We start from the raw sequence: 25,177 nt of genomic DNA on the forward strand, positions 1-25,177 counted from the left end.
TTCGGGAGCTCTTTCCAGAGTATCAGCAGGGCCTGGACTCCGCTCCCGCTGCCCCTCCTTTGTATGGATATATCTGGTGGGGGGGTGCGTGGTACAAAGTCCAACCGCCAGCACCCAGCAAAGCTCCTGCTTCAACTTCATTCCTCTCCAAACGCATTCCTGCCAACCGGGAGGGGAGAGGGAAAAAAAAAAGAAGAAAAGAAAAAGTAAACAAACGCCACTGTTGCTAAGTTTTGCACTTTATACCCTTTTATATTTACAATCCTCTCTTGGCTAAAAATAGCAACACATGATCCATTTATAACTGGCCGGACATGCCCCGAAGCCGCTGGCGGGGCCCTGGCTGATGAAAGGAGCTCTTTGCGTTCCTTCTACCTGAGCTCATCTCGCGCTTAAAGGGCTCAGACAACCCCGCTGCCACAAAGCACACATTGAAACCTCTGCTGCTTCCAGGGGAGATCAGGATAAGGGGTGCAAAAAAATAAAATAGCGTAAAAAAAAAACCACACTAAGCCCTACAGGCTGCCCCGTGCCCTGCTTGGCAGAACATGGGAGCAGGGAGGTGCGGGAGGGGAAGGCGGCCCTGGCACGGGGCAGGAGTGTGCCCCAACCCATGGCAAAGGGGCTGTGGAGGCAGCTCGGGACACGATCGAGAAATGACTCTGGAAATCGCACCAGAGGTGGCCATGGGAGCGACTGCGGGCTCGGCTCTCAGGACAGCTTGGGTGGTCATTCTGGAAGCGACCTTCGGATGGCAGCCAGAGGTGGTTGCTGGGGATGGCTCCAGAAGTGGGTTGGGAGGTGGCCCTAAAAGCGGCTGGAAATGGTGCCCAGTTTGTCCGTAGACCACTCCAGGCCTGGTTCTTGGGCTTGGGCTGGAGAGCGATTCCAGAACCAGCGCTGAAGCTGGCCTAGAAGCAGCACCTCAACTGCCCGAGGCAGAAATGCACGGATTTATTTGCAATAATTGTTCACACAGGAAGTTTTAAAAATGGGGGATTTTCTTCTTTCACCAGTACTAACATCTTCTGAATCCAATGTTAAAAATTTCCATCAGCACCTGTGAAGGATTCATAGCTGCGCGTGTAGTGTAAACAGCTCGGGAACTGAAGGAGAAGTCACAAGGGCCAGGCACAATGCCCGTTTCAGTGGAAGCCACACCTTCCCTTAGAGAGCCCAGGTGCCACACGAATGCCACTTCCCTTCTAGTATCAACAAGCTTCAATGTTTTAAAGTTTCCTCTTTGAGGCACACGTTTCCTGCTTTTAGTCTCTTGTCGCAGAACCAGGCCCAGGTCAGAGGCAGGACGGCAGGTCACACATCGCCCAGCAGCGGTAACAAAAACTACGGTGCGGGACTACGCTGGCAAACATCACTGTTTTAGCACAGTTTATCACAAAGATGCAAATCCTAGATGCTTAGAAATAGAGTCAAGCCCTCCCAAAATTATGGGACCTAAAGGAAAATACACCTTCCAGTTATGCGTCTTTCAGGTACTTTAGATGTTTCTCAGTACTCTTTAGAGCCAAGGAACACGGTTTGTTTGGAGTGACAGCAAGAGTTCAGTGCAGGATGCCATGGATTGCAGCTCCAAGGAAAAATGTAAGAATCATGGTAGGACCTGGAGAACAATTGATTGGAACAGCTGGCAACATCCTTACCTACATTTATTCTTTACAGCCCTATTTGCTGCTTTTCTGCCATTCTTCTTGGTTTTGGTTTCTTTATGGGAAACCACATCACCTGACATCTCGTCTGTGCCGGAGCTTTCAGGCTACATTTCCCCTCTGTGACTACACCACATACATGCTCACATCTACGTGTACTGGTGCCTTCGTCAGCATCGGACATCCTTCTTCCAAGTGCAACCGCAAGGGTTATTTTGCTGATGAGGTGCTGAGCCCGCAGGTCCCCACCCCAGCAGCTGCAGCCCCACAGCCCCCCTGTGGGGGGGCTCCTGCAGCTTGCAAACACCACCAGCCTTTTCCCCTGCTCCTTCCCCTCCCTGGCACCTTCCCGTTCTCACCATCTTCCATTTTGAAGCTGACATCCACCCCCTAGTCCTTGCAGCTTTGGCCCCCTCTTCTGCCAACAAAACCAAACTCCCTGGCCATGATCCCCTTGGAGGTCTGCCACGTATTCAACAAGTAGAGATGCCACTTTTTTTTCCTTTGGAGGGCCACAGCAGGGCAGATGCAAAGAGAACAAAGCAGCACTGCAAGCAGTCCCTGTAACACAGGGTGTGATGGCTGGTGGTGATGTCCTCTGCAGCTGTGCTGGCTCCGACACACGTCTGATGGCCATTGCTGGTGTCAGGAGTACCTGCTTGGGGTAAGGCACGTAAGAGGGTTGTGTTGCCAAGATCTCAGTCAATGTCTCACAGATACCTAACTATGGCCTGACATAAGGAAAGGGGAGTTAAAAATAGAGCACACGTATCTCCTGGGAAAATACATGCTGTTACACACTGTTGTATCTATCCACACTGGAAGATGTTCCTGGAAACCGTTTCTGCCCTGCACTTTCCTCTTTCTGCCAATGCTCTCGTTCTGGGAGCGCCCCTTTGCATTTGCTATTTATTGCTCCTTCCAGATGTCACGTGCCAGTGTCCCCTGCTAGGATGGGACTCAGCACCTCACCTTCAGAAATGACCGAAATCTAACATCTCTAGCTGTGATGATGGAGGATTACAGGGCAGCGTTAAGGATTCCAGGTACATGGAACTGTTATCCCAGTGTTTACGCTGGATAATTCCTTCTGGTATGGAGTTATTTTACTCCTTAAATGGACTAAAATGTAATAAGACAGAAATAAACTTGTCTATGTAGATAAAAGTACACTAAGTAGTAAATTATACTAGGGAAAATGAAACAAAGACAACAGCTTTCCCATGAACACAAATTTAGCATCTTTTATGCCTACATACAGACAGGTAATGCACAGCATTTCACACATTACCTTTGTGGTTTGGTTCAGAACACCTAAGGAGACTGCTGGGTGTCTCACCAGGGAATCTACCTGTAATATTTAGGAGTATCTTCCTCCAGCCTGTACCAGGGAGCACCAAGACAGCCATAACAGGGACTGAATCAAGTAACTCAGCCCTTCCCAGCACTGCTCCAGGGTGGTGAAGCTTCCAGGAAGAAAAAAGCAGTCATTTCTTTGCGCAAATCAAAACCAGCCCGAGGTCACCTAACAATGGAGCGGTGTGAAATTGCACATGTGTAGCTGAGAGCAGTGCTTGGGACAAAGGCTTTAAGACTTCCTTGTTTAAATGGCCAGGAAAAAAAAAAGCCCTGGTGTTCCTGGGCTACTGGAGCTCCCCATAGCCATTGACCTTTTAGATTTGTTTATTTTAAAAATGTGTCACTATTTTTCTCTTAAGTCAAATAATTGAATGATTTCTACATTCTCTTCCCTCTGACCTCTTATTTTCTTCCTTTTCTCTAGAAATGCTCATTCAAAACTCAAATATTTAAGAGTGGATATGGCCTAAATGTTGCAATTCTTCATTCCACAGATTGCTATCACTATTGCAATCACTGTTCCCTCTGGATCTGGAGAAACCCACATAAAAGGACACCATGAAATACAGATTTGAAATACAGATTTGAATAGTACATGCAAGGAATAAAATACTCTTCGAAGAATCTTTACAAAAATACCCCTTAAGAATTAGGAGGAAAGGGCATTATTTTTACAGTGGGAGTATTATAAGCAATGTCTTCTGCTCTCAGCAAGGCCTCAAATGTTCGTTTTGTGGATCTGGGCAATTATTAGGCACTATGATTGTATTACCCCTGCGGAATCATTCTCTCAGACTAAATTCGCTTGTTCAGACACCCTGGCATCACTCAGCAATTCTGCCTTTGCTTTTGAACAAAGCTGACTTGACCTGCTTTGATCATACGTGCTGGGAGACAAGAGGTAGAGAGCTCAACAGAAAGGGATTCTGGAGAATGACGGAAATCACGCAGCCAGCACTATCAGCCAGCTGAAACAGATGCTGCAGTTTTGGGAACGACTGCAGCTTTACTGCCGAGAAGTTGAAGAGCAAGCTTGTCACCAGCGCTCCCTACTGCAGCCACGTCGAAGAATTCTGCCTGCAAGAAAACCTGCAGGCCAGTAAGAAGGGCTAGGGGTCCTTGCCCAACAGTAATACAGCCTCAGTTACGTTCACACAGTTCTACACCATTGCAAATAACACTTCGGTTGAAAGCCCACCACCTATCAGACAAGGTCATGCCAGAACCTAGTGACAGTGAATTCCACATCTAAATCCAGACTCCTTGTTAAGGTAACAAGTCACACTGGAGAGGACTCTGCTCCATTACGTCCACAGCCTATGCTAATCAGCCATGGGAGCTGAAGAATGGTTTATAAAGCTATGCACGTGGCTCTGCTGACATTTAGCACCTTAAACTACAAACCATCGTGCAGGACATGGCCTTCACTAACCTGCCTGAAGAAAGCTCCTCCACCCAGCACTCCTTCTGCCATCACTTCCACCGAACCGGTCCTGACAAAACCTTCCTGACCACAGAGCAGTTTAAAAAGAAACCCCAGAACCAGCACACTTTACTCCATGCTGCTATTAAAATAATCTCACAGATTTTGGTGAGCACTAGAAGTTACATCAAAATAATGCACATGCTCTTACAGGGCTAAACGTGCTAAAGAATCAAGCCTCAGCTAATAAACCCCCAGTGGTGTCCTGTGGGAGAGACCAGCAGACCTTTAAATTGTAGTAGCACTTGAGGGCGCTCCTGCAATAAATTTAACTCACCCTAAAATCCTCCACTCGGTGATAGGAGTTGAAGTCTTCTGTTAAAATATCACTGACCCATGTTGACACGTATATTTTTGCTGTTACACTGTGGACCTGCTATTTTGGTAAACAAGGAGCAGAAGTTAGTCCTAACATTAACCATTCAAGGTTAGCACCTAGTCGTCCTTCCTAATAGTCACACAAAGTGATAAAGGGGGACAGGGGAGGAAGAGGACAAGAAAACAGTTTCAGATTATTTTTTTCCTCCATATAACATACTTGCTCTCTGTGAAGTGTTGGAAGTAAGTGTTGGAAACGTGAAAATGTCTTCTAGAAACTTAAAAAAAAAAAAAAAGGGATGAAGATTCAAGCACCACCTTGTCTCAAAGGAGAAACATGGGTCGCTGTAGTCCCTTATGGGCAGGGCGACTACACTGCCTTTTGCTCGTTTCCCCGGCCTTTAAAAGCATCCTCCTTGCAAAGACTTTTTGATCCTCACAGAAACCCACATCCCTCCCTCACCTTCCACCTGCTACCTCCTCCACTGCATCCTTCCCACCTTCCTTCTTGCGGGTCCTGCAGGCTGCTGCTGTGTACTTTGGGATGCTCAGTGCCAGATCCGAGATCCAGCCATACAGTTCTACCCCAAGAGAGCATCAGACACATACATGCTCCACGGTTAGTCATGTTTCAGTTCTTTCTGAACTCACTAAGTTTGTTCCCCATTTTTTTTTTTTTAACCCTGCTCCAATATGAAACAGGCAAAAAACAGGAACAACAGTCTTTTGACTGAAGTTACAAACTGTCAGCCTGAGAAAAACATTCTGTTCAGAAGTTCTGCCAGTGCAGCGCTGCATTTGATAATATTCCTGTTTTTAATCACAGCACTTCCATATTTAGCTCTTCCTCCATTTCGGCCAATATGCTCAATAGTTTTCATTGCAGGATTTTAAAGTATCACGTGCTTTTTCTCAAGTAATACATAGATATTTTGAGGGGGAAGAAAGAAACCAGACTATGCTACATTTGAGTTTCTTATTAATACTGACTGCTTAACAGAAAAAGAATGAAAGGAAACACTGAAGACTAAAAAGATGGTTCACAACATTTTCTAATGTTCCTGCAGCACTGTATTTCCCCATCATTTTATTCAACAGCTGTGTCCTTAAGAATTTAATATTTTAAAACATCCTTATTGGTGTTTTAGAAAGTGTCAGACCATCATGTTAAGAAAGCAGAAATACAGCAAAGCAGGTGTGCTTGGCAACACATCCTGAAGTATACAGACTAGCTTGCCAGAGCTTAGAGATGACTATAACATCAGTCCTATAAAAATGCATTCACATAGGGACTACTAATTACATGTCAAAAATCATCTGCAATTGTAAAAAGGCAGGGCAAAGTCAAAGGGAAAGCAATCCAAGAAAGCTGACCTATAAATCCACAGTTGTCAACAAAAGATAAGCAAACAAAAAGTAGAGTACAAAGTAACTGAGAAAAGTACTTTTTGTCTGCAAAGATGATGAATTAATCCTTTCTTCTCTATCATTCTGTGATTAATTAAGAGTAAGAGTTAAGCTTTAAAAATCAGGAATAACAAACAGCGCATATCCAATTTTAACAGATCCTCTAGCTGTGGCAAGGTATTGATCTCAGCGTTGATCTCTGGAAACCAGAGGAGCACATTTTACGCTCGAGCTTTGGCTCACTGAAGCCATGGGGAGGCTCGGAGCGACTTGATGCTGTGCCACTTCCCTGGCACCACGGGCAGACCGACAGCCGAGCTGCTCCCTGGGATCAGCTGTGTGCGCACTGCAAGATCTCTGCTTGGCGGGGGTGGAAATCTTTCAATCTCGTATCGTTTCCTGCCGAACCAGCATAGCTGGAATCTTCTGTAAATGGCCAGCATATTCATTTGCTGAGCTTCAGACTTAGCGTTTTACCAATACATATGAAAACCTTGTGTATCTAAGCTCAAACTTTCTAGGAACAATGCCAGTAAGATGCCTCATGTTTCCTGCTCCATACAGAATAGGAAAAAAAGCACAACAAAAAAAAAGAGAACCAAACTCATCTATAATCTACTTTGACAGTTATTGAGAACATTTGGCACCTATTAAAAACCTTTAAGATTAGACCCTGTGAGCTATAAAAAAAATATAAATGTGAACTTTACACCACATTTAGTTCACTACTGTGGTAGGTTCAGTCAGTTATTTTCCATTGAAAAATTATCTTAAAATGAAGCCAACTGCCCCACAGACAGCAAACATTCACGCACCGCCAGCGTGTTCCCTTGGGCATCCCTCCCACCCCAAAGTCACAGCCACAGAAGCAGCCCCCTCCCTCGGGGGACACGGCGGCTCCAGTGGCACCTCTCAGCCCCACACTAACACGCGGGTAAGACACTTCTGTGCTCCAACACAAAACACGCTCAGCACAGGCACAAAGAGCTATTCTTGCTCAGAATCAGATCTTGCCCAGCGCCTTGTCCAGGTCTTTTGCTATCATTTTTGACCTGCTGCATACTGCCCTGTATGAGGCTCTTCATCAAAACAGTGTAATCATGAATCAGGCAATAGCTGCCCATCCTAGAAAGACTTTATATAAAAAAACAACTATGAGAAGAACATGGGACCAAACTGTAAACTCAGCCTTAAAAGCAGAGCAGACAGATCCCAGTGTCTTAAAAGACTTTGAAACAACCCAGGTTCACGTTTAATAGTTGCTGTTGCCCATGCCAGTAGTATTACATGAATAACCATTCAACATTTTGGAATTCCTCTGGAATAAATTAAGTCCAACTACTTGGAAACTGACATTCTGAAAACAAAACAGGAGCTCTCTCGAGTTGAGAATACAATTTCATCATCATGTGGATTACCAAAATAGCGATTTGATAACAAAAAAGCCACTAATTTGCATAAAATGATTGTAAATCAAAGCTACAGATGTTTAGAAGCCTGGGATAGAAAAAAAATGAAGTAGCTATATCTAGGCTCCGTACTGACTACTGGTGGTACAAGACTAATTTTCACTTTTCTTGAAGTGACCAACACTCATGTTTTTTTTTTTCCAATATAACAGTCTGATTTAATTTTTCTTGCCACTCAAGCAAGACTATCTGTACTAAGAACTATATCCTTATCCCATGGGGGGGTCCCATAAACTCCAGGCGCTTTAAGGGGCAGCTTCCTTCAACTTAAGCATAAATTCAGAACCACAGGCCATTTAAGGTGACACCTTATTAGAAGGGATGATATACTGAGGTATCCATAGTGGCAGAGAACTGGGCTTTCTGCTCTTGATGCGATGAAATATTTCAGTATTTGCCATAGTTTAAGCCCCACATTAATAAATAAGCCTGTGTGAAAACTATTCTGTGAGAAAGGTACATCAGAGAGTATTAATATTTTCAATCAGTTTCTAAAGATGCAACTTCAAAATGCAAATGCAGTATACTAACAAACTTGTTTTGTCTGCGCAAGTAAATTTAATTAATGAAAAAAGTTTCTGGCAGCCCACTGAAAGCTGGTCTTGAAGTCTCTCAGAATTACATTTTCTTTCAAGTACTGCTAAATTGTTTGGAAGCCACAGAAAATATATGTTAAGACAGTTGCTAATTTAGAGAAAAATGAGCTCATCTGGAACAGTGTCTACAGCGTCGATCACTGCACCACAAGAAAAATATTATTGTACTGCAGTGTGCGAAGCCTTGTAACACAAATGATGCCAGGTCAAAAGGATCTGACTTACTAAGAAAGGTCGAGACTGAGGTCTTGCTTTTACTGTAAAAGATGAAGTCCAAAAGGAAGTTTTAACATGAAGGGCTGGGTAGAAAAAAGGTGATCTGAACTAAATAACAGTGACCATAAAGTCCCCCCCCGCCAGGAGCAATAAAGACTTCCAAATGTAGGAAGATGTCTTCCAATGACAAATTGAGGTAAGTGATGTGCTAAGTTATGCTTCTTAGGGTCTCAAAGTAACGTAAGGAGAGCACGAGTGTTATCAGAGCAGATTGCTTAAGTAATCTTAAGCACATGCGCAAACCCCAGAGAGAACCCAGGGGAAACTACATCCCTAAGGTAGAGACTTGAACACTTTATACAACGGAGAGGACGAGTCAGGTATTTATAAAGAACAGCTCAGAGGCCTGCTGAGTAAGGGTGTACCAAAACCACCTGACTGGAAACACGCAGTGAAGTGAACGTGCCCCCCCGTGGACACCGACACATCGCTGTTAGCCCACTCCAAGCAGTCCGAAGGCTGTGACACAGCAAGGTATGATCCACGGTCTGGTCAAGTAACTGTTCCTCTTAGGACCCCTGGGTTTTTTTTTACATGTACAGTGTTAGAAAACTCAACACAAATTACAGTTTGGTATTAAAGTAGGTATAAGGATAGAGTATTCCATTCATACGTGGCTTTCTCCTATCTCCTGCATTCTTCCCTAGCCACAGCAACATGTGACAATACTGACGCATATGCATGTGTATAGGCCAGGCATCAGCTAAGAAACAAGCACACACCACTAACAATACACTGCTTCTCTGCCTCCGTTCGCATTTAAACCCACAAACTTCTCCTCAACTGCAGCAGCATCAGTTACGGAATTTAATTCCTCGTTGTTGTATAATCCAGAGAAAGTTCACAAGACAGACAGCCTTATTAATTCTGAGCAGACCCGATACTCACCAACCTTTCCTCATGATGATTCTCACTTGGATTCCTCTGACATGGTGTCAGTTTTGTTAGGAAATTCCACTTTACTGCAAGCAGCTTCAGTTAGCAGATCGATTTCATACAAGAATCTGATCAAGCAACACGTTAACAAAGACATAAGATACCCACGTGCTGTGAAATAACGGTTACAGGGGGCTTCACAGTGTGCTGGTGTCCTGTCCCGTCCCTCCTTCCCCCAATCTGGATGGTCCTCAAGAAATTTACCAGTAAAACATCCTCTGTAAAGAAACTGCACACAAATACTGCCCATCCTTAAGCAACAGCAGCAGGATATTGTTGTGGTGCAAAGCAGACACGTGGGATTGCCCAAAAAGATGACTGTAGCACCCCAGGCTGCCTCTCGGGCTCTTCATTAGCGCTGTTTAACGTCACCTTTCTTACCATGATTTCCCAAATTTGGGGTTCCAATTTCAAATGGATTTACTTCAGCAGTATTCCTAAGAAAAAAGTGGTCTGTACCAGGTGAGATCAGTGGGAAATGGAGACACCAAGTATTTGAATACCACACGGAGCCTGCGGAGTTATCCAGATTTCAGCTGAATTAAATGACACATAGTTATGACTACTACAGACATCTGTTTTCAAGAGGTGTCTAGATCATTAGCAGCTAATTCTACGTCTCTGTGACATTCCCTGCCATATGCTGGGGCATAATCTCAGCAACCAACACGGATTTCAGATTTTCACCTCAAATCCTAACAAATCTGCTCTGCAGGGCTTCGTGGTTTTTTTATGTCATTTATTAGATAATACTGCTCAGCTGCTCCTCTCTGCTTTTTCCATTCCTTGTATCTGTTGTTTCACAGCACCCAACACCCAAATACTCATGCAACCTACCTGGTAAGTGACAGTTTTTCCACACCATCCTAGTAAAAAATCCCCTCCTTGATAAAGGTAAATACAAAATTCATCTCCTGGGTAAACACACTCAACTCCTGGTTAGGGCTGCACGTCTGTGCATGTAACACACAATATGAAGAGCAAAGGGAGAAGACCTAGCTTTACATGCAACTTCATTAATAGTGAAACTCAGAGGGTTTTTGGCACTCAGTGAAATAGGTGCCTATGCTGAAAGATGCAGTGGCACTTTTGCAGCCACAACAAATGTGTACATACACAAACAGAACTTGATGTTTGGCATTAACCAACAATAACAAGCCTGGATGTGACTGCTCCGGAGCCTGGACCGAATCATTTCTCTAGGCCATAAGCAGAGGCATCATGAATCTGTTGCATTTCCTCAGCCTGGTGGCATTCCTTCCCTGCACAAGGGCACACAAAACCTCACTCAAGCTCTGGCCTCTTTCTTCACTAGCTAGGTATTATCTGTGCTGAGCTTTCTGGTGGGTTTGGCAGTTGCTTCAGCCTCAGGGGCATCTCCTGAATGCTGCTGGGGAAGAGGGACAGCTGTCAGCAAGAGCTGCTGGTGTGTCCACCCCACACTTCCAGTCCTCCCGATGAAAGACAGCAGGGAAATGAAACAATCTTGAACGAACTGTGGCAGACCATAGTCAGGGTGGGGAGAGCGGTGAGGATTTCGTGGTCCTGCCTCCTGCCAGCCCTGAAGGAAGGCGGCAGTCTGATGAGATGTTCCTGTAGCCCCAGAGCTTCCCCCAAAGCTACAGAGCGGTTCTGCCGCTGGCGAGGAGAGACGTGTGGCTGGGATATTTTTATCTCCTCTTCGCTCCCATCCCTGTCAATCCAAAACAAATCTCAGCTAGTTAGGTGGGAAAGATGGTTCACAAGCAGAAAAGGATTCCCCAGCTTGATTTGCGTGTCACCACTGGGTAAAGCAGATACACGCCACTGCGGTGGCACAGCCGCATTGTTCCTGGTTTCAGTCTGGAAAGGTTACTGGAAGCTGGGAAACAGCAGGCCTACTGCTTGATTTTTAGCAGCTGAAGAGCAGCAGTAAACCGCGTAAGTATTATGTAAAATGATCTTTTTCTAAGTATACATTTATTGTGCACAGAAGAAGTGGATTTAATTACAAACAACTGGAAGTTTTTAACAGTCTAGATTGCCCCCTACTCCCTTTCTAAAAACTAAGGTTTGGCAGCAGCTTTTGGGTTTCTTTGCAAGTCTTCTAAGTATTTCCTTGGAAAGACTTTACACTTGGTCCCAGGCAAGCAGTCAAAATCAACATTTAAAAAGCATGCCCTGCATAATTTCCAGGATTCAGCAGCATTAAGGTATACTTATGGAGGCCAGGAAGAGAACTGCTTTTTGTACTTTTTGACTTAGTGCATAAAGCTGGTCTTCAGACAAGGAAGTTTATATTCCAAATAATATTTTTAACTACATGCGGTCAAGTGCATAACTTATCAAGCCCTTCCTCATCCCCCTCCCAAAATAAGCCTGAATTGTAAATGTCCTTGCAGTGTTTAGTTTTTGCTCAGACCTCTGCTGGAAGCAACAGATTCTCAAACCTTCTAATAGAGAATTATTTGATGGCAGAGAAAGTTTCACATAACATGTTCTTAAATTCCTTTTTACAGTAAAACTACAGTTTGGGCCAGATAGCGATACTCACACTAAATTGGCTATTTCTCTGAGGATTAAGAATGATTTCACTATCTGTCACCGTGCCTTGGCTGGGGGACAGAGTAACAGCAACACACAGGTGAGAGCCCTCACTCATACAAATAAGCCCACTGAAATCACTGTGACTGCTTTCAGATCTGCAACACAAGTTTTTGGGTTGATCCAAAGCCCATGAAATTTCACCCATTTCATGTATTTGATCAGGAAACAGGCCTTTGCAAATTGCTTTTGACTTTTCAATAGTGGTACACATGACACTTCTGGATGCAACAACTTATACATGTTTAAGGACTAACCCCTAAAAAATTCTCAGGTTTTGGTTTGGTGGATAGACAGACTGGAAAGTTTTCCTTATGAATATTTTCAGTGTATTTAAAACAAATGCATATTCTTCTGAAATACCTGGAAATTCAGTCCTACATCACTCACCACCTTTTAGATGGTGTAGCATGAAATACTATGGACAAGCGATAAACCTTCACAGAAGCTGAAAGGAATGAGAAATTACAACACTAGTAGCGTTAAGGAATCAGGTTTAGAGCAAAAAAAACTATCTTTGAGCTTTTACAGACTAAAAGGTATTTATGTTCTATGTTTCTAATCACCAGAGGAAAAACTGGGTCTATCAAATCATGAATTTCCTGTGTGGGGAGAAGGCAGGGAAAGCATCGAGGGAGTATATTATGCAGTATTTTTCTTCCAAGCAGAGAGTTTTATCTGGTATTTATATAAAAAAAAGGGTCTGAATGCAGACTGGCAGCTCACAATAGCATGCCCTTCTTCCTCACTGTCTCCGTTTCCTCCCCTTGTAAAGCTGAAGTCCCACAAATTCCCCAGCGCTCCAGAAACCCTCTGGCTAACCAGCAATCCCGAGATTTCAGCATAAAAGCCACCAGGAAAAATGCAAAACCAAACAAACGCAGCCCACAGTCTAGAAACTGTGCTTGGTGGGGGGGCAGGGAGGGGAAGAGGAAGAGGCTGTGGTGCAAGGCACGAGGGCAGCCTGCCGGGGAGCAGGACAAGCGCTCGGAGGAGCTATTTCTCATTCTGCAGCAGCTCTGCGCGGGTCCCCCTGCGACCAGCGTGGCCTGGGGCACAGCCACAGCACATCATGGTCTGTGCATCCCGGGGACACATGAGCGCTGCTGGTGGCAGGCTCTCTGCACTTTGCCCAAGAAGCCAGCAGAACTCAGGCTCTGAGGAAGGAAACAATGAGCTTGCACAGCTGTCAGTGTCCCAGTCAAACTACTGTAAGCAAAATTAAAGAGTCAGAAAGAACAAACATGAAGGAGTTGCCTTCCTTTGATGCCTGAAGCTCATCTCCAACAGTGCAGGGCAATAGTACAAGTTCAAAACTGCAGTAAGCTCATCTGTCTCATAGATGGAAACCACGCTCCCCATACGGAGCCCAAGCAAGGAGTTTCAGCACCAGCACTGCTACGGTACCGACCAGAGCAGCTTGGATCTCCCACTGAAAGCAACAGCTACACCTCGCCTGCTCAACCACCAGGCATCAGCCCCACTGCTCCACTGCCTCACAGCAACTCATCACCCAAAACAGGATGGAGGAGGTGAAAATGGAGCCCTTCCAGGCTCTACAGGGAAGAAGTTCCCCAGGGAACTCTGCCATTTTTGGCTTGACAAAAAGAGAGGATACTTACAGTAAAAATGTAGTTCTGAAGTTATTTTAATTTGCACTGATGAGAAAACAGAGCTGGGCTCTCCACAAACATTGCTAACTGCTCTGGGATGAAAAGCTTCACAATTTTCTTATGAACAGCAGAGCTGGAGCCTGGAGAATTCCTTCCATCTGCCTTTGGTTGCTGCACATGCTGGCACACAGAAAATGCTCATCGGTAGCAAGACCATGATCAGAACTGCTGCAGTACAATAGGGAGATCAAAATCTCTGGAAAAAACATATACCTCCTACTCTCCTTACATGCACATAAGAAAAAACCTTACTGGAGGCTCAGGTAACATTACCATCTACTGCCTGATACACAGGTGGAGCTTGGGGCACCTGCTTGCACCTGGAGTCACCTGCTCTTGGGCTTTTCTCAGTTCATCAAACATGCAAACACAACAGCCGTGTCTGCTCCATGATTTGCAAATGCACTGCTAGTCAGTGCTTGCTCTCTCTCTGCCCTGACCACCCCATAACAGTGCTGAATGGCCCACGCGCGCTGGGCTTTAGAAGCTCCTTCGTTGATGCCACCTGCCCTTCAGTGGTCAGTAACGCACTTGGCCAAGGTATCACTGAAATCCAAAAAAATCAGAATCAAATGCACGTTCCCAAATTGCAAGCCTCAGATTTTAAAAGCAACTTATTTTGGATTAGCGTTCCTATAATTTAATGCAGAGAAAGCTCATGGTAGGCAGAGATCTGTGCACTGCCCCAGTGTGGGGCACAGGGGTGGGAACACAGCCCCGCGCAGGACAGTGAGAGGGGAAGAAAGCTCTGCAGTGAGGGCTCTGGTCACACCTGAAACTGCTTTAAAATTAAAATCCACATAAAACCACTTTTCCCACTCACACTGGCAGAATTCCACCCTTCAAATAAATCACCTGCAGCTCCCAGGGATGCTGTCATAAGCAGCTCCCACAGCTGCTTCCCCTGGGACTGCGATAAATGCCATCCCCGCACAGGCCGTTCACACAGAGAATGGCGAAGGGTTGGGCCCTCCCTTCATTTGTTTTTCCACTGAACCCGATATACTTCCTGGAGGTCAAAGTCGTGAAGCTGAGGCAGCACCGCAATGTGCAAACAAGCCTGCGCGAAGCCGCGCTCAGGCAGGGGCCTCTGGGTTCAGTTCCCAAAAACAGGCCCCGAGCCCGCTGCCGGCCTAGCGCCACGCTCAGCCTTGTGTGGAGGCACTGGTGTGGGGCACTCGCTGATTTTCATATGAAGATCTCTCCTTGCAAGAATGTTAACCTGTGCTTAGGACAGGAGAAAGGAGAAGAAATAGTGCTCCAGTAGGAAGAAAACCTCCCAGAGCCCCCCTCCAGTTTGGAAGCAGAATTTATCTGGGTTTTCCCAGGAATTTTAGTACTTTCCCCACTTCCAACACACTGTCAAAAAGACAGTCTGTTTAGCCAGTTCTCCTAAGACCGTAGATTGTAAATCCGCATCTTTCTCCTAATTAGGAACCGATCCATCCTCCTCAGCATCCCCTTTCTTTACTTGGCAAAATAAATACTAGCAACTCTGACATCTGTTTAACACCTTCCCCACATTCCTCAATGCAGAGAACACTTAGATTTTTGTGACATGCAAATCTTATAAAATGCTACCCAGACAGATTCTGTGGATTTTCTTTGCAGAAGGAACATAATTGAGGAAGTTAAGAAAACTTAAGCTGTGCTATTTATAAGCCATACAGTGGCTTGTTTCTCAAATGCCTCATTGACCAGGGGAACAATGACAGTAAGCTTATGGAGTTCAAGTTCTCTTAAGACACCTTTCAGGCCCAAATATCTAAAATATTATGGATTTACAAGCCCGCAACTGGGCTTTCTTATAACAAAGATCTGGACTTGTCCTCACTTCAGGGAATTGCCTCTTTTTCCCTTTGCCTTTTTCATACTGTAGTAATTAGAAAGATTCACAAAGTCAATGAAATCATGCATATAAGTGCACTCCCAAATTTAACAGAAACAGGGAAGAGCTGTATGTAATTAGAAGTAACTGTTCTTTGTTGTTTCTCTTCCAAGAATATGAATATACCTTATTGAGCTGTGCAGGTATTGACAGCACACGGAAGGGACACAAACTATTCACATTTCTGTTGAGATGACCATCTCAGTATTACCTTCTTTTTGACACTACAGTTTTGGATCAAGCTAGGATCAAGCTAGGACTGCTGGCTAATACACTTTTCAGCATCTTACCAGAAGCTGAGGTGCTGCCTGCATGAGGCTGTTCAAGAGCAGACAGCATGGGAAAGACAACAGAAGCCTGTGCCAAGGAGGGCTGCTGTTCCCTACAAGGAGCTCCGTTGGGTGCAAAGACTCCTCTGAAGCCCATTCAAACGCTGTAGTTGGGATGGCTGTGCCAGTATCTCCCGCTCCTACTGCAAGGTCCAATGCTGCTGAACCACATGTTGCAGAAGCGATGAGCTATTTATGAGGTCCACCCAAAGAGCCTAAGCACTTCCCCTGCAAAGAGCAGAAATACTCAGTTATTTCTGGGAATTTCTGTTAAGGTTACAGGAATTGCCAAAGAAGGAGAACACAAACAGCTAATAGATATGCTTTTAGCAACAACACTTCCAAATATTAAAAGTTAAAACATCGTCTACCTCCTTTCAGTAGAGGGCATTTTACAGATACAGATGTGTAATGTTTTAAAGCAGATGAGAATATGGCTAGGAAATACATATATACACAGATTAATCTGTGTGCACATACAAAATATCTCTATAAAAGAAAGATACAGATTAAAATGTGGTTTTAGAAAGGTAAGTAGCTGAGTATAAGTTGCAAGATTACCATCATTTTTATCAGGAGTTACCAAAACCTAGCACTGGTTAAAGATATCTACCTCCCAGTGATTTTCTTCAGAAAAAAACATTGATTTTTTGTTCCTACATTTGTTTCTGACCACTGACATTACACAGAGGGATCAGGGAACGCACTATCACTACAGAAACATGCCAATAAAATACTATGATACAGCCTGGGAGAAAAGCCAAACGCCGCGGGCAGAACGATGGCAAACATCATAATTCACAGGCCAAGTCCTGGTCAGACCAAGACCAACATGCCATTAGGCAGTCAGCAGTCAAACTCTAGAGTATGTACCACCAACTTCTCACCTGTCCGTGGCACTGCTTTGTAGTTCTAGCACTTGAGGAGACCACCTAAAATACGCAGGCACTACACTACCAGCCTCTGCAGGTCAGGGCAGCAGAGCCCCCAAACTATCTTCAGAAAATGCGTCGGAAGCCTAAGGAGTACCGTTTGGGGAAAACCACCTTTAGCCAAAATACCAACCACTCCCACCCTCCAAAGCTGTACTGGCACATTAACACACACAAGCCCCCTCAGTTTTAGGATTTCAGGACGGCACTGGTGTCATTCCAGGTTGCTGCACAAACCTCTGTTACCGCTGAAGTGTGCAGGTTCAGAACATCTGAGGAGGAAGGTCCACAGCTCACATGAACAAAACCCTAACTTCTTTGGCCAGTTACTAGGACCAAGCAGGTCACACCACTAGCAAGGGGTTGGAAACCACTGCTCAGTAAATAAGATTTTGCACATTTTACCTTGTCTCCCGTGACCCACTGAAGAGGAATGAGGTTACCTGAGAAATGTGTGCTGTTTGCAAAATCCCACACTGGAGCAAGCTGAGAGCATGGATGTGAACAGCATGCACGACCATGAGGTTATAGCATCCACTTGGAGTCAAGGTGGGATTGCGCTCTACATTTTTGCATCTCTCATCTCTCCTTCCTAAGGAAGCTATACAAACAAGGGTTGATTCTTCTAACAAAAGAAAATTGTTAGACATCAGGTATGGAAAAAGTTGTCATAGCTGGAAGCCACATCCTTCCAGCTATCAGATATTTTCACCTATCTCAAAGGACAAAAAAAATTTCTCTGGACCAGGTATTGTACCTTCAGGCACCTGGCAGTTCTTCCTGAGCTGCCCCAGGTGCCTCTTGCAGGCAGCATACAACACAAACACAGCTCCAACATATACGTATATATATAAAAATAAATGCTGAGAAACTGGGGAGAGTTTGAACCACATTATTGTATGCTCCAAAAATTTCACAAGTGCGTCATGAATCAGACAAAAGGACTTTGCTTGTACTTTATTGCAGCAGTAAAGTTTGAACTATAAATAACATGGAAGCGCTTGGTCTCTTTTTTTTATTTATTTTCAAAGTACGTTCTCTTTTAGGAGGCACCAGTTTGCGTTCAGTTCTCCTCTCTCATTTCTTCGCTGCTGGTGCTCTCCTTCAGCAACTCCCAGCCATGACACCGCCAGACCTAGAGAAACCCTAGCACAGGAGACAGTTCAATTTAAGATGCTGCAGAACAAAAAGGAGCTAACAGCTACGCAGGACTGATCAAGAAATCTTGCCTGCTCTGAAAACCGCAAGTGAAAGAGTCTTCTTCCCACTCCTAAAGAAAAAAATTCACGGGATGGAGCCTAATAACACACTTTTGACTCCAATCAACTTGTGTGCGAAGTGAGTCTACCTGCAGGCAAAAAAATGTGGGGGGGTTTGCTGACGTATAGCCACCTACTCTGCGTTGGGAAAACTTATGATGTCAGTAGGTACAATTGCCATCCTTCCTACAGGAGGGAAGAAAAAAGCTGCTGCCTTCCTTCAGAAGGACAGATGGAACAATAGGCAAAGCCAGAGCACAGCTGGGGTAGAGTCTTCACTTAAAAATAAGGAAAAGTCTTTGATACAACTCTTAAATTAGGTCTGTGGCTACACATGAATGCTGCCTCTCTATAGTAACATATCATCTCTATCCCACCAGGCATTTAATGAGTAAAAATACAGGTTACCAGTAACACAGACATTGCCTACATGCTGGGGAAGAGGAGAGATGATGCACACCCATGCTGCTGTGGTGGGTGCTAGGGATCAGGGAATCCCCCAGATCCCTCAAGCCCCTTCCCCACTACAATCCATGCTTGCACGTACACGGAGCAGCCCTTCAGCATTAGTTCCAACTGTGAAAGCAATTATTTTGCAGTTTGGCTTTCTGTACAGAACGCACCATCCTAGCACCAATAGTGTGCCATCCATTAGCAGTCCTTCATCGTGACACTTTTATAGCAGTGCTGCTGTAGGTTGCCTAACAACTCCCATTGCCAGACCCTGCTTGAAGCAGCTCTAACTTTGCCAAATTTTAAATATACTGGCTGAAGACTTCCATGCCATGTATCTGCCTGAAGCTAATGTTTTTTTTTTTGTTTGTGTGTAGATCGTACAAAAAAAGTTAAGGTCAGGAGCATTCAAGAAGGAAAAAAAAGGCAGAGAACAGTAAGTAGTTTGCCTGTCTCCTTTCTATGAAATTTTAAGATGTAAACAGGAGAGAAACTATTTTACCAAGTTATCTAAAGCATAGAGGTGCCAGTGCTGAAGAAAGTACATTGCTCCGAGGTCCACTGAACATTCATCAAATTGCATCACAGGTCCTAGAGTTAGCACCGCTTGCATATTGGGTAAAGCCTTGTTAAGGTGTGCAAAGCTTGCCAGGTGTTTTGTTCAGGGTGAACACACTCCACATCCAGAATATCTCTGCTGAACAGGCAGCAGTCTATGCCATAGATCCCATTTTGTATACAGTGGTGAGAATTGAGTAGGACTTGTCTTGCAGAGGCTCTTCATCATGAAGACAGACCCATAATTAGCATACCACCTCCCGGTGTCCACAGCAGGATCGTCATGTCTGCAATGGAAAGTACCCAGCGGATGGAAGCCGCAGATTCCCACGTCCAAGTGTTTTTGTAGTATCTGGTAATTACTGGGAGCCCTGTTGGAAAAAATTGTAATTCCTTTACCACTAATGACAGCCCGTTTGGAGCACAGTTGTGTACTGCTGCCTTCTGAGCCTCTCGCAGCGTACAGGAGGCCAGGTTGCTCAGCAGAGCAGCCCGTTCTAAGACACTTGCTTTGCAAGCATCCCATTGGGTTGAGTCCAGGATTTGTTAGTTTTCCTATTCCTTCTTTTTTAAACAGGAAATTAAATACCAACTTGGTATAAGATGTTAAGGTTCAGAAACCCTGTTTTCGAGAATTAGAAAAAGCCAAGATACAGGTCCTCTCTACAGTTTTAGCCTATTTTTTCCTGTCTTTCACATATCTTCCAACAAGGATCATGTGTTTTTTTCCAGGGCTTACACCCCCTTCAGCTCACAAAACATGAGACACAGGAAACAAATGAGATCTAGAAGTGAATGAAACTATTTTGTGCAGTGACAAGCTCCTATGAGAGCGAATCTCTTCAAGCACCTGAACAGACACTTATCTGTACAACTGGGTGCCTTCCTCTCAGCCGTGCCTTCCCCACCCGCCCGGTCCCTGAGGGAAGCAGAGCAGCGCCAGGATAACCGCCTCACTGCGAGCAAGGTAAGGAATCAATCACGACATGAGGAAGGATATTTGTGGGTTATGCCATTAAATGCTGCCCTGCAGAACCAGACCAGCTTCATTCTGGTGCAGCGCTACCGCGGCAAACCGAGCAACACACGCTTCCCATCGCTGGCACCAAGCCATGCTTCACGCCTCCAAAATTGCAATTGGAGCATCCAAAGCTTGACTTGAGCATTCACAGCCATGAGATCCATGCTCTAAACAGATGAAGTGCAATAAAAGAAGCCAAGTACTATGGAGAAAAGTTAGCATTAGGCAAAGATCTGTCATTTAAGCTTTATGGCAGCTTCGGACAGCTTTAGCCTTAGTCCTTCTGTGGTACTATTTCCCTCCCCAGCATCCATAAAAGCAGGAGAACGATGCCACCTCATTTCACAGCAGTGCCATGCAGATACAGTCACTGACATTTGTGGAGACTACAGTCCCTGCAGTGATCAGGGCTGCAGAAAAGCCCACGAGGAGTTTAACAGTTCTTTATTCAGTACGGGGTACGGATGGCGTGTCATAAATAGGGCACGGGGTGACACATTGTACGAGGAGGATAAGAATATTGAATAGCCACTCATTCACTGCACAACATCCATCTTGTGCACTCAATGAAGTACAAGCCCTGTGGAAGAAAATACAATGTAAACCATACAAGCCAGTCTTTAATTATACATTATCCAGGGGCTTACCATGCAGCACACACACAGAAAGGGTGACTGCGGTTAGTCTTCATGCTGATATTTTCTAGCTTCTTAAAGCATTTTTTTCCCTGTGTAATATATATCCCCTACAAAAACTTTAAATTTGCATGGCCTATATTCATATTTGTACCTATAAGTAAAAATGTTTCTAACAATTACTTATGAACTGATGTAGGTAAAATTCAGAACAGACACTGTTTAATATGTTGTAGTTAAATACCCCAGATGACAAGTGCATGCATCTACATTGGCATACAAAGATAGTCCCCTTTTCTCTATGGGAATAAGCTACAAGTACTTCTCACATGGGTGAGGGTTCAGCCTGAGAGAGCGGACTTGGAAAGCTACATACACAGAGGGGAAGCACACCTGAAGCAGAGCAGTGCAGGTTCTTCTCTTACCGTTGACCAGGCTACACAACAGAAGGAAGCTCATGGCAAAGCAACACATACACCAGGAGAGCTGAATGCATTTCTGACATTTTTTTTTATTGTTGTTGGAAAAATACTAACTGATCAAAAACATTCAAACCCCAGAGACAGGAGTAAAATTCTTTGTTTTCATATAATATTTGTTATATGATAAAAACAAAATTTAAGATGAATTATAATTCAAGTCTTAAAAAAGGCCAAGGAAGACCCATATTACAGTCACCAGTGGGACGCACACATAGTGGAATTGTTCTACAGCAAAGCTTAAAATCCTTTTCCCCATAAGCGTACTTCCAATTTTAGGATCAAGACTGTTCCCAAACCAAAAAATAAGAAAGCCCCCACACTCTGAAAAACACCCTCCAATACACCATAGTAGCCCCGAACTACTTGCCATCATAATCATGAGCAGAGTCTTAAATTGAGACTTGGTACACCCACGTACAGCACATTAAACAAAACCCAATGAAATTACACCTGATTATGCATTTCCCTCTCACACAAACAATGCAAAAAAAACCTCACATACTACCACAAGTATGGAGTCACGTTATTGCTTCAAAGATAGAGCAGGTGTAAAACCTTTGTCCCACTGAAATTAAGAGAAGTTTCAGGAACTGGTAATTCACCTAATTTCTGTGATGTCAAAAAACAGTTGAAAAACAATGAAAAAGAGCTTAAAAAAAATCAAGTAACAGGACATATGGATACCCATGTGCACTGCACATCCCTGAGAGCTCTGACAAAGTGAGGAACTTGTAGGTCTAAAAAACCTGCAACACTGACCATCAAGCATCAGTCACACTGACTAGCATTCTAATACTGTGTGTAACAGGCCAGAGCTTATAGCTTTAAGGTATGTTATCCACACTACAAAACAAAACACACCCAGGCACAGACACACCTGACTGTGCATTCACTGCATTCTGTATACCCAAGCATGTGACAGGAGTAAACTCTGGATTTGCTGTGCAGCTTTTCAGCTCTTGAAGTATGTTTGCAGTGAGCTAATGCAGGCATACTTTAAAGATAAGTTAGCTTTGGATATAGACCAGACCTGAAGCATTGGTATAGTTTTCATTTAAGTTCTGTCACTCCCCCAAAAAAAGAGCAGCCACCTGCAGTGTCCTTCGCCCTTCACACCACTGCTCTGTGCCTACAGGAACACATCAGCCTAAAGAGTTGGGAGCACAAGCAAGAAACCATGAGTACCTTTTGAAGCTTTTGCCATTGAGCTTGTAGTGCCAGGTAAGAAAATATCCCTTGTCTGCACTCCTTCAGCTTATTTTCCCCAACCATAGCTCTATTCCTTGGAAGAAGACTCAGTCACTGCTTTAAACCCAAGCTCCTGCCCCCTCATTCAATTGCAGGTCAATTTTACAGCCCTGCACAATTAGCAGGTGTAATCCATAAGCATGCATGCTATGTCTCAGTACAGAGATGCTCAGCTACAGCTGTAATACCTGCAGATGTGCATAAAGCATAACCAACCACACTCCAAACTTCTTGATCCAGTTTAGAAATAGAAAATTCACGGAGTAACAGTACAAGTGGGATACAGGGAGACGCAACAAGGGAAGGAAGCTAACTAGAGAACTGACAGTCTCTGCGCAAGGCGCAGGGAAATGGGTCTCTTAGGCATCCCAAGATTTACAAGAGGGCCAAGAAGTGACTTCCTGCTATTCAAGTCCAGGCTGAAATATAATAAACCACTGCCAGCATAACACTGACTCATATCCATCAGATTTATAAATCAGTACTTTGACAAAGAATACTCTCTCTTTTGGCTTCGCTATGGATAACTTCAAACCGCTAGGATACGTTGTTTAACCCACTAAGTTTAATGTCACTTCTGCAAAAAGCAGCGCCATGGCACAACGTGCTAGAAGCAATGTTAAAAAAAACAGGCCACTGAAATATTGCCTAGCGCAAATGCAGCAGCCCATCAGATAGCCTTCCTGACTTACAGGCAAGCAGATTAACATCAGCATTAGTCTTCTTGTTTTGCTTTTAATCTACAAAGAAAAAGACATCAATTCTCACAGCTCCTTCTTCAAGCACTTGTTTACTGCAGAACAGACTTGAAATAAATTAAAAAGTTAAGATCTAAAATACCTATGATGTAGCCTGTTCTTGTAAGGAGAGCCACGTTGGTCAGAGGTGGGATTTCTCACCAATACACTCACAGCATGTGGAGTTCAGAGCCCGTGCACAAGGATCGCTTGCCCTCCCCCTCGGAAGAGGGGAGCCACCTTCACAACCACGTATCACTATGGCTGCGGCCACATCACAAGGGGCTGCGTTTATACACCAAAAAACTTTTAGCACCGAGACTTATAAAACTACGTCAATACTGCTCTCTAAAGCTTCTCAGCAATTCAGCCCCTCAAATACAGGCTACGAACATATTGAGCAAAAAAAAATAAAGTAAAACCAACAGGGCCAAGCCTCCCCATTCATCACACGGGGTACCACACCAGCCTCAGCAGGCAGGAGGCTCCCAAGCCGCCTGCCGAAGCCCGAGGTGACATCTGCTCTCCCAGGACGTTCAGAGCTCTGCAACCCACTCGTGTGTGCTGTCGGTGTCCCAGCCGAAGCGTGCTGAGGGAAGGGGAGTGGAAGAACTTCCGAGCCCCCTGGACTTACCTGACAGCCAGTGCACGGCTCTGCTCGGCCGTGTGTTGGGGTCACCCCAAGCACCTGGGGCACACCCGCCGCCTTTCCGCGGGGCTGCTCGCCCCGGGCCCCCCGCCCAGCCCCCGGCCGTGCAGCACAGGCAGGTGCACGGCCCCGCGGGGCTGAGACCAGCCTCGGAGCCCCGACGCCTCCCCAGCCGCCAGCACTCGGCGAGGCGACGCCAAAACACGAACGAACACGGAAAAATAAATAAATAAATAAAATAAAACTCAAAAGGGGAAAAACCGCCCGCGGCCCCCAGCGCCGCCTACGGCTGGAGGGGGGTCCCCCCGACCCCTTGGGGCTCCCCCCGAGGTGCAGCCACCGCCCCGTCCCCCACCGGGCGATGTCGAGCCCCCGTCCCCGGTCCGTCCCCGGGGGGCACGGGGGGAGCCGCCGGCCGCGTCCCGCCCGCCGCTCACCGAGCAGCAGCAGCCTGTGCGTCTGCTTGTACTCCCTCTTCTCCGCCTTCAGCGTCTTGTCGATGCTCTTGCTCCGCTTCTTGTCCGCCCGCTCCTTGGCCACCAGGTCCTGCCGCAGCCGGTGCCGCACCTGCGGGTCTCCGTGCTCCGCTGTCACCGGGGGGGGGTCCGCCTCGCCCCGGCCGCCGTACGGCACCGAGGGGCGCGCCGCGGCCAGGCGGGAGCGCAGGCTGTAGCACAGCCCCATGCTGCCGGTGCCGCGGCCTCCCGCCCGCCCCTACCGCATGCTCTCCGCCGGGCTGGGGCCGGGCCGGGCCGGGCAGGGCGAGGCGGCGCCCGGCGGGCTCTTAAACGGCCCCGCGGGGCCGGGGCTGCCGAGCGCCGCGCCCGCCCCTCCCCGCCCCTCGGCGGCCGGGCCCCCGCACGTGATGCCGACATGGCTACCATCTTGTGAGGGGAGCGGCCCTCAGGCGGCCGCCGGTGCTGCGGGGGGGGGGGGGGGGGGCGATGAGGTGTGAGGCGAGGGGACGGCGTCTCTCCGTCCCCATCATGTCGGTCGGTGCACGCCTCACGGCCCCCGTTACCCCCTCAGTCGCCCCCCAGCTAAGCTGGGAGCTGGGGTGACATCCCCGCCTTTGGGGAGTCGGGGGGGATGCTGCCCGCTGCTCTGTCAGAGAGCTGATCTCCAGCTCTGAACGCTGCCGTGGAGGTGTGCTGCCACAAGATCTCAACCCACTGGAACTAAGGGGGAGATACCGAGTCATGGCCCATTTTCATGCCCC

At 45.9% G+C, this 25,177-nt stretch overlaps 1 protein-coding gene across 1 annotated transcript in view; it reads right to left on the bottom strand.

Annotated features, from left to right (window-relative positions):
- Positions 1–24,784, bottom strand: part of GNAS (GNAS complex locus) — a 151,928-nt gene extending 127,144 nt beyond the window's left edge. Inside the window, exon 1 of the mRNA XM_080558160.1 lies at positions 24,396–24,784. Coding sequence (XP_080414286.1) covers positions 24,396–24,642 — 247 coding nt within the window. The 5' untranslated portion in view covers positions 24,643–24,784. The remainder of the gene's footprint in view (positions 1–24,395) is intronic.
- Positions 24,785–25,177: the final 393 nt, after the last annotated feature.

This window comes from Anser brachyrhynchus, assembly GCF_964034855.1.
Source record: "Anser brachyrhynchus genome assembly, chromosome: 16".
Lineage (NCBI taxonomy): Eukaryota > Metazoa > Chordata > Aves > Anseriformes > Anatidae > Anser > Anser brachyrhynchus.